The sequence below is a fragment of the Carlito syrichta genome, unplaced genomic scaffold (genome assembly GCF_000164805.1).
Source record: "Carlito syrichta isolate Samal-C Ts95f unplaced genomic scaffold, Tarsius_syrichta-2.0.1 Scaffold92694, whole genome shotgun sequence".
Taxonomy (NCBI): domain Eukaryota; kingdom Metazoa; phylum Chordata; class Mammalia; order Primates; family Tarsiidae; genus Carlito; species Carlito syrichta.
In genome coordinates, this window is record NW_007036790.1 from 47455 (window position 1) to 60450 (window position 12996).

At 47.3% G+C, this 12996-nt stretch overlaps 1 protein-coding gene across 1 annotated transcript in view; it reads right to left on the reverse strand.

Moving 5' to 3' along the window:
- Nucleotides 1-12996, reverse strand: part of C3 (complement C3) — a gene marked incomplete at its 5' end in the record, with an annotated part of 40697 nt that overhangs the window by 13833 nt on the left and 13868 nt on the right. Inside the window, 8 exons of the mRNA XM_008060788.2 lie at nucleotides 432-518; nucleotides 624-690; nucleotides 1923-2135; nucleotides 2229-2368; nucleotides 3366-3451; nucleotides 3703-3811; nucleotides 6239-6436; nucleotides 6626-6697. Of these exons, the coding sequence (XP_008058979.1) occupies nucleotides 432-518; nucleotides 624-690; nucleotides 1923-2135; nucleotides 2229-2368; nucleotides 3366-3451; nucleotides 3703-3811; nucleotides 6239-6436; nucleotides 6626-6697 (972 nt within the window). The remainder of the gene's footprint in view (nucleotides 1-431; nucleotides 519-623; nucleotides 691-1922; nucleotides 2136-2228; nucleotides 2369-3365; nucleotides 3452-3702; nucleotides 3812-6238; nucleotides 6437-6625; nucleotides 6698-12996) is intronic.

Consider the following 12996-nt stretch of genomic DNA (forward strand, 5'->3'; position numbering starts at 1 on the left):
GGCTCCGGCGATCCTTCCACCTCAGCCTTCCAAGTAGCCAGAACTACAGGTGTGCGCTACGACGCCCGGCTAATTTTTTATTTATTGTAGAGACGAGGTCTCACCAAGTTCTCTGGGGGGGTCTTGAACCCTCAGGCTCAGGCAATCCTCTCGCCTCAGCCTCCCAAAGGGCTGGGATGACAGGCTGAGCCATCGAGCCCGGCCATCATTTAAACCTTTTTATCAACAACTTTTTTTTTTTTTTGCTCAACTGAATACTGCCTGGAGGTTTCTAGAAATCAGATCCAGAAGAGCTGTTCTGGCTGGGGGCAGCAGGGAGGCACAATAGTTAAACACCTCCAAAACTAGATGGAACTCGACTCCCTCCACCCCTTCATGGGGCTCATGGCCTCTCTGATGCCTTCCTGGGGACGGGGCCAAGGGTGTCTCACCTTGCAGGAGAATTCTAGTCTCAGACTCCGTGTCAGGGACTTGGTCACTGAGGTCTGCAGGTGGGATGTCCAGTCTCTGCACCCCCCCTGCCAGATGAGTGAGAGACCACGATGGTAACAGTCCTCTTCCACCTTACCCTCCATTATCAGGCTCAGACTGGGCCCCCCGACCTGCTCCTGTAGCTGACTTACCTTCGCCTTGGTGTTCTGGGTCCAGGGTGCGAACAGCCACGGTTTTGTTGACTTTGATTCCTTCCGGCTGTGCAGTGTTGGAGGGTTGGGCAAATAAAATGACAGACAGACACACACATGGTCAGCAGGGCAGTGTCCTGAGAATCGCCCTAGCTTAGGCCTCAAGGCATGTGAACCTGGCCTCCTCCTTTTCTAGCTGTGTGACTAGGCTCCGGTTCCTTAACCTCTCTGTGCCTCTGCTTCCTCCCTTATTAGAGGAGGCAATACTAACAGTTTACCTGTGCAAATTCATCCCAAAATTTTAAATGAATAATGAAACCTAACTGGGACCAGTGGCTCATGCCTGTAATCCCAGCACTTTGGGAGGCCAAGGTGGGAGGATCGCTTGAGGACAGGAGTTGGAGACTGGCCCGGGCAACATAGCAAGGTCTTGCCTCTACAAAGAATTTTAAAAAAAAATTTTTTTTAAATAATAGAGCCGAGCTCGGTGGCTCAGCCTGTCATCCCGCGCCTTTGGGAGGCTGAGGTGAGTGGATTGCCTGAGCCCGCGGGTTCGAGACCCGCCTGGGCAGCGAGACCTCATCTCTACAATAAATCAAAAAAATCAGCCGGGCGTGGTAGCGCATGCCTGTAATTTTGGCTACTCGGAAGGCTGAGGCGGAAGGATCGCCGGAGCCCAGCGGGTCGAGGCTGCGGTGGCCGGGAGCGACCACTGCACTCCAATCTGGGCGACCGAGTGAGACTCCAGCTCAAAAAAAATAAAATAAATAAAATAAAATAAAATAAAACCTTCGTATGTGCCGAGAAGCTTTACTGGGGTTAATTCATTTCATCCTCACAATGATGCAATGAAGCAGATACTGCTACAATCACTCCCATTTTGAAAGATGAAGAAATTGGGACACCAGAGAGATTAAGACACTCGCCCAAGGTTACACAGCTAGTGGAACAGAACTAGAGTTTGAACCTGGTAGCCTGGCTCAGAGCCTGTTTTGAATCTATTGTATTTCAAACATCTCTTAAATAAAAGAGTATTCATAAAGTACTGAGCACAGTGCCTGGCACATAGTAAGTGCTCCATAAATAGAGGCTATTTTTATTTTTTGAGACAGGGTTTTGCTCTGTCGCCCAGGCTGGAGTACAGTGGTATGATCATAGCTCATCGCAGCCTCGATTTCTCAGGCTCAAGTGATCCTCCTGCCTCAGCCTCCTGAGTAGCTGGGACAACTATAGGCAGGCACCACCATGCCCAGCTAGTTTTTGAAAGTCAAGGGGCTGCAGGTGTCCCCAAGGACTCACCACGACCTTCAAAGCCTTCCTGACACCATCGCTCATGTACTGATTGTAGACAGCAGCCTTGACCTCCACGTCCTGTAGGCCGACTTTCAGGGGCACGATGACGTAAGGAATGGAGAGCGAGGACTTGGACGGGATGGTGACCGTCTGCTGGTGACGCTTCTTGGCGGTGGCCAGGCTGCAGAAGGCTGGATTGTGAAGCAGCTCCACCCTCACCTACCAGGGAGAGAGGACATCGAGGCAACGGGCTGTGCCGTGGGCTGTCCCCTTCCAGCCCCTGGCAGACCTCCGCCCACCCCTGGGACCTACCTTAATCTGTGCCTCCTGGTAATTGTAGAGGACAGCTCGGACTTCCACCTGCTCATTGCGCACGACCGAGTAAGGCAGCCGCAGGTCGATGAAGAAATCTTGCATCACTGTCACCTCAAGGGGGTCAGCCACGCAGATCCCTGCATGGGCAGAGACAGACCACAAAGCGTTAAGGGCAGGGACGGCACAGAGAGGATGAGGCCAGGCTCCTGGTCCACGTTTCTGCCCCTCCCAGGGTCCTACCCTCTAACCATGAGAGCTGTCCCTAGCTCAGCCTGTCTTGGCAGAAGATCGTGGTCTGAACAAGTTTTAATTTTTTTAAAATAGAGACAGGATCTTGCTATGTTGTCCAGGCTGGTCTTGAACTCTCGACCTCAAGCTATCCTCCTGCCTTGGCCTCCCAAAGCACTGGGATGACAGGCATGAGCCACCACACCTGGCCTAGTATGTATAATTTGTAACATGTTGATCTTTTTTCAGCTATCTAAAGGTTTGGGGGAAAAGTTAACTCTGAAATATAAGTGAAACGTATATGAGGTGCACATTTTTCCTCTTGCTGCAGACTTCAATATGGCTTGGCATGGTGCTGGTATCTATTTAAAATTTGGATATTTTGGCTAGACATAATCACTTGTGCCTATAATCCTAACACTTTGGGAGGCCTCGGTGAGAAGATTGCTTGAATCCATGAGTTTGATGCCAGCCTGGGCAACATGGCTAGACCTCATCTCTACCAAAAATTAAAAAAAAAAAAAATTAGCCAGGCGTGGTGACATGTGCCTGTAGTCCCGGCTACTCGGGAGGCCGAGGCAGAAAGATCAGAGCCCAGCAAGTCGAGGCTGCGGGAACTATGACCACGTCACAGCACTCCAGTCTGGGCAGTGGAATGAGACCCTGCCTCTAAACATGAAATAAAAATTAAATGAAATGAAAAGAAAGCACCGATTTTAGAGACTACGCCCTTCACCCCCACCCCACCGCCCCACCACAATCGAGCTTTTGGCACCTCCCCAGTAACCAGGGACAGAGTCTAAGTTACCAAGAAACAGAGAATCTGCTGGGTTTCGATGGAACGAGACGGTGCTGAGGTGCCCTGGGATCCTTGCCACCCTGAGATCAGACACCATTCACCCTCACCTTTCTTGTTCGACAGGCTCACAGCCAGAATCTCCCAAGTGGTGATGGAGTCTTTTAAGAATATGTTCATGCTCTTCGTGGAGATTCTGGATAGAGGACAGATCACGGCATCAGGAGAAGACACCTAGCAGAGTTGGGGGGGTCTGGTGGGGGGAGGGAGGCCCCAAGGGACAGGTCAGAGGGTCCTAGGGTGAGCCCACGTGGATAAGCCCACTCCTGATTGCTCTAGGTTGGACTGCGGGGCTACACAGGGGTTCCAGAGAAGGCGCAAGGAAGCAGGTGTATGCACAGTCAATGGTCTGGCTGTGGGGGTGGGTTGATTGCGGGCCAGCCTCACCCATTCTTTGGTGCTTCCCTGAACTCATCGATGATCCACAGCCAGCTCTCTGGAAACTCGCTTCGGGAAACGATGTGTTCTTCCGGCATGATGTCCTCGTCCAAATCACCTGCAAGAGAGTTGGGGTCCGAGTTTGGGGCAGAGCTGCTTACCTGGCTGCCGCATCTGGACATCCTAGAGGCAAAACGCACCCAGGACCATGGGATGATGTCACATAGCCCCAGACACATTTCTTTGAGGGCTCCTTCCTTCATCAAATGTATATTTGAATCAGGGTCTCACTCTGTTGCCCAGGTTGGAGGGCTGTGGCATGATCATGGCTCACAGCAGCCTCGACCTCCTGGGCTCAGGTGATCCTCCCACCTCAGTCTCAGCTGGGACACCAGGCAACTGCCTGTTTAATTTTTTGTAGAGATGGGGTCTTGCTATGTTCTCCAGGCTGGACTCAAACTCCTGAGCTCAAGCAATCTCCTCCAGCCTCCCCCCCAAACACACACACATACACACACACACACACACACACACACACAATGCAGGGTAGATTATGTTCATTTTTCCCCTTTGAAATGCAAGCATTTGGCCGGGCTTGGTGGCTCAGCCTGTAATCCCAGCACTTTGGGAGGCCAAGTCAATTGGATTGCCTGAGCCCGCAGGTTCGAGACCAGCCCGGGAGACTTGGCCAGACTTCGTCTCTACAATAAATCAAAAATTAGCTGGGTGTGGCAGCGCATGCCTGTAGTTCTGGCTACTTGGAAGGCTGAGGCAGCAGGATCGCTGGAGCCCAGCAGGACAATGCTGGGGTGGCCATGAGCATGCCGCTGCGCTCCAACTTGGGCAACAGAGTGAGGCTCCAACTCAAAAAAAAAAAAAAAAAAAAAGAAAAGAAAAAGAAATGCAAGCATTTGCATGCGCCTCTAAAGAAATAGGCTCCCGAGGCGCCATGTCTGCTGTATCTGATGGATCCTGAACGCTACCAGGTGAGTTGAGAACAAATCCAGACCTGGTACAGACCACTGAAGAAGAAATTGTCTTTAAAAACAAGCCTGATAAGCCAGACATGGTGGCTCACATCTGTAATCCCAGCACTTTGGGAGGCCAAGTCTGGAGGATCATTTGAGTCCAGGAGTTCAAGACCAGCCTGGACAACAGAGTGAAACCCTATCTTTACCAAAAAAAAAAAAGAGCCTGGCGTGGTGGCATCTGCCGGCAGTCTCAGCTACTCTAGGGGCTAAGGCAGGAGGGTTGATTAAGCCAGGAGGTCGAGGCTGTGGTGAGCCATGATCATGCCACTGCACTCCAGCCTGGGTGACAGAGCCAGACCTTGTCTCTAAAAAATAACAAATAAATAAAAACCAACTTGGTACTATCAACAAATCAATAAAGTTGGCCTGGACTAGGGTCTGATCCTGGCTAGACTTTCCTTAAACTTGATGGGTGGTTTTAATTGGGTTCTGGATCTCCGTAACAACCAAGCAGGTGGAATTCCACAACTACTTCTGGAATAATCCATCAAGTGCCTTTGTGGTGGTAACATTTAAACCATTCTTTTTCTGGTTCCCAACGGGCTAAAAAGAATTATACAATACTGGAAAAAACAAAACAAGACAAAAAATAACAACAACAAAAACGCCCGTGTGGATGTAAAGCCTATTTCAGAAGATCAGAGGTTTTGTCTAATTTCCCCAGAAACACTCAGGTGATCTCTTCTTGGTGAAAGAGACCATCCTGGATTTGCTTGAAATAGGCTTATTAGTGGAGAAACTTCACTTTGTTTTGCTTAAGATGTACTTGGCCTGAGGTTTAAAGTTCTTTTTTTTTTTTTTGAGTTGGAGTCTCACTCTGTTACCCAGACCGGAGTGCAATGGCCGCTCCGGGCCACCGCAGCCTAGACCTGCTGGGCTCTGGCGATCCTTCCGCCTCAGCCTTCCAAGTAGCCGGAATTACAGGCCTGTGCTACCACGCCCGGCTGATTTTTTGATTTATTGTACAGATGAGGTCTCGCTGCCCAGGTGGGTCTCGAACCCACGGGCTCAGGCAATCCACTCACCTCAGCCTAAAGTTCTGTCTTACTCAAAACTGAACAAATGGATAACTGGATAAGCGTGTCTGTCCATTGAGGGAGTCAGCTGTCTTCAGAAGGCAACATAAATGGATTTTCTGTGCTGAAGCCGGGCTTAGACCTCATCATCGCCCCACTGGCAGCTGGAGAGACCAGCCCCATCATCGGAACATTCCCTCGGACCACAGATGGACACTGGCGATGTCAAATGCAGGCTGGCAGGGCTGGGATGACCCTCTCGGGCAGGAAGCACCTTGGTCAGAGAAAGGCCTGCTCCCCCATCAGACTAAATCCTTTCCCTCAAACTTGGATCTCTGGCCTCCCCATCGGAAGGCTTTGTTCCTTTCAGACATGAGTGGCCTCGTCCATCAGACAGGGGTCTTCTCCCTCCTCCCCCCTGACAGGGGCCTCCTCCCCCCTGCCAGAGACCACCTTCTCCCTGATATAGGCCCTCATGACCCTTCCCCAAAGACCTACTCCTGGCCAGGCCCAGGGATGCCTCGCGCTGGTGCTGCAACCGCAGCTCTGTGATGTACTGGCAGCAGTCCAGGAAGGCCTTGACGCACGTCTGGTCCTGGGTGATGAACCGGGCCCTGCGCTCGCAGGAGAACTTCATGAGGTTGTCTTGCATGCCGTCCTCACAGCACTTGCGCACCTCCTTGGGGTACTGGCCGGCTGTGGAAGCGTGGTCCCCCACACAGACCCTCAGCCAGGTTCCTCAAAGCATGAGAAACTCTGGGCAGACCCCAGGGAAAACGTTCCCATAGCCAAGCCCCCCTCCCTGCTTTCCGGCCCCTACAAGGTCAGGCTGGGGTCCCACAGGGGATGGGGCTTGCGGCAGGGGCTGCTGGCAGGGATTCCCACCCTTGTCCATCCTCTTCTCCGTGAGCTGCACAGAACGACGGCGGCGGGCAGCAGGTTTCGGGCAGTTGAGTTCTGCAAAGAAAAGATGGATGAGGCTTTGGGTACCCTTCGTCCACCCCTCACAGGGAAGCAGGTTAACAGTACAGTTTAGACATAGATAAATAAGTTTCTTGCAGGCAGGTATAATCAAAATAGGATAAGTGTTCAGACATCTTTCCTATCCATACACGACTTTCACCCGACTGACCTGGCATATCAGACCTGACCACCTTGTGGGCTGAGATGTGGATCTACCAGAGCAGTAAATCACAGAAACAATAGATAATCACCTAAAACACAGACGTGATGTTCTGCAAAAAGCCCAAAGCTATTAGTAACTTTAATTTTGTAGAAGATCCTTGTGTCCTTAGAAGGTTGATAGATGGTCATCAAAACTCGTGACCAAATACCTGCAACCCATGCTCTTAACTCATGGAATGGTTTGTTTAATCAATATTGTAAAATTATATAAAGCTTCTTGTCAAAAGCAAGCACATTCCTTTTCTCTTAAGACACCCATGTTCTCTCTTGAACATGCCTTATTTTCAATAAACTGTCTTAAACTATACTTTGGACTCACTCTAAAACTCTTTTCTGTGGCAAAGTCAAGAACCCATAGAGCAACTACATTGCACCCTCTCTGGCATTGAAGCTCCTGGTGTGCGGTACAGTAAATAATAAAAACAGGCTTTGGGAGGCTGAGGTGAGTGGATTGTCTGAACCCATGGTTCGAGACCCGCCTAGGCAACTTGGCGAGACCTCATCTCTACAATAAATCAAAAAACTAGCCGGGCGTGGTAGCGTGTGCCTGTAGTTCCAGCTGTTTGGAAGGCTGAGGTGGAAGGATCGCTGGAGCCCAGCAGGTCGAGGCTGTGGTGGCCGGGAGCGGCCATTGTACTCCAGTCTGGGTGACAGAGTGAGACTCCAACTCAAAAGAAAAAAAGAAGTTTGAGAGATGGTCATCAAAACTTGTGACCAAATACCTGCAGCCCACTGCTCTTAGCTCATGGAATAGTTTGCTTAATCATCATTGTAAAATTATATAAAGCTTCTTGTCAAAGGCAAGCACATGCCCTGATCTCTTAAGGCACCCTCTCTCTCTTGAACATGCCTTCTTTTTAATAAACTGCCTTAAACTATGATTTGGACTCAATCTGAAATTCTTTTCTGTGGTGAAGTCAAGAACCCATAAAGCAATTGTACTGTACCCCACCCACAATCAAACTATTAGAGCAAAAAACCACAGAAACAATAGAGAATTACCCAAAACACATACATGATGTTCTATGAAAAGTTCAAAGCTAGTTAGACAGTAACTTTCATTATGCAGTAGGTCCTTGTGACCTTAGAAGGTTGAGCAATGGTCATCAAAACTTGTGACCCGATACCTACAGCCCACCACTTTTAGCTCATGGTTTGCTTAATCATCGTTGTAAAACTATCTAAACCTTTTTGTCAAAGGCAAGCATGTGCCCTTTCTCTTAAGGCACCCACGCTTTCCTTGAGCATGCCTTTTACTTTCTAATAAATTCTTTCTTAAATTATACTTTGGGCCGGGCTCGTTGGCTCAGCCTGTAATCCCACGCCTTTGGGAGGCTGAGGTGAGTGGATGGCCTGAGCCCGCGGGTTCGAGACCCGCCTGGGCAGCGAGACCTCATCTCTACAATAAATCAAAAAATCAGCCGGGCATGGTAGCGCGTGCCTGTAATTCCGGCGACTCGGAAGGCTGAGGCGGAAGGATGGCCGGAGCCCAGCAGGTCGAGGCTGCGGTGGCCGGGAGTGGCCACTGCACTCCAGTCTGGGCGACAGAGTGAGACTCCAACTCAAAAAGAAAAAAATTATACTTTGGATTTGTTCTGAAATTCTTTTCTGTGGTGAAATCAAGAACCCACAGAGCAACTATACCACACCCCACCTGGCCTCATCTCTGGTGCCCAAGAGCAGGGCATGAGCAGTCGCCGCCACCCCATGGATTTGTGGGTAAAGTCACAGTCTCTCACTCTCCTCTGAGTCTCTGCTTCCTCTTTTGTTCCTCTTCCTTTTGAAGTCACCTACAGATTCTCTCCCCTGCCACTTGTGTTTCTGCTCCCTCCAGCCAGGTCACTGGCCCACCCTGACTGGAGGCAAGTGGATGTGGGAAGTGGCCTGAGCCCTGTATTGTGCGGAATCGAGACTCAAGTGATCCTTCCTGGTGGAAGGCACAGAGCGGGTGGAAGAAGCCATGTTTCTTTCCGAGTAGCGACTGTAAGGTCCCCCTTGCTTTTCTACTAGGAGTGGGGAGGAAAGGACCTGGGATGGGGCAAAAGGTGTTTCTCTGGTGTTTGAGCAGTCAGGTTGTTCATATTTTCAAATGCTAACAGCCAGGTCTTTCTTTTCTTTTCTTTTTCTATTTTGAGTAAAGTCAAGGTCTTGCTGTGTTGCCCAGGCTGGTCTTGAACTCCTGATCTCAAGTGATCCTCTTGCCTCATCCTCCCAAAGTGCTGGGATTATAGGCATGAGGCACCGCACCTGGACAACAGTCAAGTTGTTTGGAAGTGAGTTAGTATCTAAAGTTTTGAGCTTTGCCCAAGATAGATTACAATCAACTATTTGTCCTTGTGAAATTGTTGGGAATTTGAACCATATAAACTTTGAGAGTGTCTGTAAGGGCTTTCTTAGGATTATGTTTCATTTACTAAATTGCCCAGGCGAACAGAGATGTGGCCACTGACATAGAACAATAATATCAAAAAGACCATGAAAAGAAAAAAGAGGAGTATCTTTGGTCTAATTATAGATATTTGGGGGCCGTTCCTCTGGTTAAGGGATCCGGCTAACCTAACTTACAGGAAAAGGCGGCCTATGCCATTCCAATTCACTTTTCCAAGCAGGCATTCTGGGAACCAGACAGTGTAGAAAACCATTTTGAAGTCTATATGCAAACTTTGGTACCATCCAGCACCAGAAGCAAATTGCTACTCTGGGAAATCATGAGCCCCTATGTTGAACATTATTGCTCTATGACACCACTGTTCATTCTGTGTGGTTTGCTGAGAGTTTTGGTGGGTTTGTTTGTTTGTTTGTTAAAGAAAGCTTGGTCACCTTACTACACCTGGCTAACGCCTTCTGCCAGACAGATGAAGCCTTAGATGCTGGGTGCTGTTTGTGGGGTGCAGTAAAGCATGGGAACTGGCCATTCCTGCCTGGTTACCCGAAAGTCCCATGCCACCCTTTCTCTTGTATCCTCCAACACCTCTTAAACCTCAATTCAGTGATATATAGAATCTATCTGCTCAAAATTGGAAATGGGCACAGACCATTGAGCTAAATTTAATTCTCTTAATTTTAAAATGTCTTGAATACAGAGATGACCTGTCAGTCCGAGGAGTCTGTTTATATTTAGAGAAATTGTGAATGGCATTGTTGGAAAGTCTTCGATTAAACCTCAGTTGTGCAAATAATTATTTGTGGGGCCAGGCCAGGTGGCTCATGCCTGTAATCCCAGCATTTTGGGAGACTGAGGTAGAAGATTGCTTGAGCCCAGGAGTTCGAGACCAGCCTAGGCAACATAGTGAGACTTTATCTCTAAAGATAAATAAATAAATGTTTCTTTAAAAAAAAACCAAAACATTAAATCCAAAAGCACACTGATGCTGGGTCAGAATGCCATTCTGTCAAAATAACAGTTTTCTTAGAGCACTGATCTACCCTTTAATAAATATTGTAAAGGGTTAAAAAGAGTTAATAAAAACCTTACCTTTTGGTCAGACTAATTAAAATTAAATAAATTTGTTTATAAGGTGTTATTAAAATTAATTTTAATGTAACTAATACCCTCATGCAAGGACAAAATTTGCTATTCTCTTTTAAACAAAATGTTTGTGTAATTTCAAAAAAGAATTAAAGATTTTTGTTTGCTTTTTAATTAAACTACAAAAAAAAGAGGGAAAGAGACAGATTCAGTTGACCCCCTGATGTCTTTCTTAGTTCTAAGTGTTTAAGGAAATAAATCTCCTCTATCAAAGGTAGAGTTTTTGCTTTTTACATCTCTGAATTGGCTGGGCTCGGTGGCTCAGTCTGTAATCCAGCACTTTGGGAGGCTGAGACCAGTGAATTGCCAGAGCCTGTGGGTTCGGGACCAGGCTGGGCAGCCTAGCAAGACTTCGTCTCTACAATAAATTTTAAAAATTAGCCGGGCATGGTAGTGCATGCCTATAGTTCTGGCTACTTGGAAGGCTGAGGCAAAAGGACCGCTGGAGCCCAGCAGGTCGACACTGGGGTGGCTGTGAGCATGCCACTGCCCTCCAGCCTGGGCGACGGAGTGAGACTGCAACTCAAATAAATCTCTGAGTTATCATTTTGGCTAAATGAATGACTATTTTACAATGACCTTTAACCCTGTGTTATGATAGCATGCTTTTAAACTCTTTAATATTGAACAAACTTTCCAATATGAAAATTTCAGGTTCTCAATTCAATCTTTCTAGTTTTTAAATAATATTTTTTGATATTAGGTTTCCCTGAAATTCGAGACACTTAACTCACTTGGTATGTTAAAATCACCCAGAAAGCATTGTCAAACCTGAAAGAGTGTTTAACTTTTTCTAGGCTATAGTTATGTGTGTTATTGGCATGTGTTCCAAGATTATATGACATTCCTATAATTCTGATATGTCTTAGTATATGTTATCAATAGTAATAATTATTATATTAGGTTGTTACATGCCAATAACCCAATTTCTTGTCAATTGTGTCTGTGACAATGGCTGTCCTAAGACTTTTGCATCTACAATTATTGTTTTGCTTTAATCTTTTTTAAAATTAATTTATTATCAGCTAAAAAAGTCTGACAAGTGCTCTTCAGTGCCAATTTCTAGCAACATTGGAGACTGTACCATCAAACTAGAGGAAAAAAAAAAACTTTCCAGGACTCTGATTAGAAAACATATGAGATACAGATAGAACAGAACCAACATTTACTGCCTGAACTGAATTATTATTATTATTATTATTATTGAGTTGGAGTCTCACTCTGTTGCCCAGGCTGGAGTGCAGTGGCACACTCACGGCCACTGCAGCCTCAACCTACAGAACTTAGGCGATCCTTCTGCCTCAGCCTTCCAAGTAACTAGAACTACAGATGCACGCCACCACACCCTGCTAGTTTTTTCTGTGATTTATTGTAGAGACGAAGTCTCATCAAGTTGCCCAGACTGGTCTTGAACCTCCCGGCTCAGGCAGTCCTCTCCCCTTGGCCTCCCAAAGTGCTGGGATTACAGGCTGAGCCACCGTTCTCAACCTGAACTAATTTTCAAAAATAATTGTATAACTTTTTGTGGTCAAAGTCCTGCTGATTCTTTTTGTTTTGTCTTTTTTTTTTTTTTTGAGTGAGAGTCTCATTCTGTTGCCCAGGTTGAAGTCACGGCCACTGCAGCCTCGACCTACTGGGCTCAGGTGATTCTTCTGCTTTAGCCTTCCAAGAAGCTGGAAATACAGGCACACATCACCATGCCCAGCTAATTTCTTGATTTATTGTAGAGATGAGGTCTCACCACGTTGCCCGGGCTGTTCTCGAACCTCTGGGCTCAGGCCATCCTCTCGCCTCTACCACCCAACATGCTAGGGTTACAGACATGAGCCACCGTGCCCGGCTTGTTTTGCTTTTCAGAGTCAAGAAAATCATTTTCCTTGAGCTATTTACAGTTTTCAATAAAATGAGTAAAGTATGCTCTCATAAGCAAAATCTAAAGCATACATCTTTCTCTCTACCTGATTTGGCCAGAATTCAGAAGCTGTTTGTAAGCATTGATTTTATAACAGTATGCTTATTTGCATAAGTTCAACAAGAGTCTGTTTTCTTTTGTGACGCGATATGACTGGAGATACTAATTATCTTATCAAGGCTGTGGCTGAAATGACATTTCAGAGCAGACTGCTTTGAGGAATTAAGATGAAGCTCTATAAAGAGCCAATAAAATAAAGCCCTTGGAAAGGTTGGCCTGGTACCCTTCCAGCTCTGAGGGGCTTCTGACCTCAGGTAGGTGAAGAAGCTGGCTTACTCACAGGCCCAGGGACGCCGAGTTGCTCAGAACCTCAAAGAGAGGAATTTACCTAGTTCATATAGGTATTTATAGGTGGGTCTCTAGTGGGCTCAGAGGTTTTTGGGAATCTAACCTGAGATTTCTTATGGAAAGTGTTCCAACAAAACCAATTTTAAAAGAGCCTCAGCCGGGCTCGGTGGCTCAGCCTGTAATCCCACGCCTTTGGGAGGCTGAGGTGAGTGGATTGCCTGAGCCCGCGGGTTCGAGACCCGCCTGGGCAGCGAGACCTCATCTCTACAATAAATCAAAAAA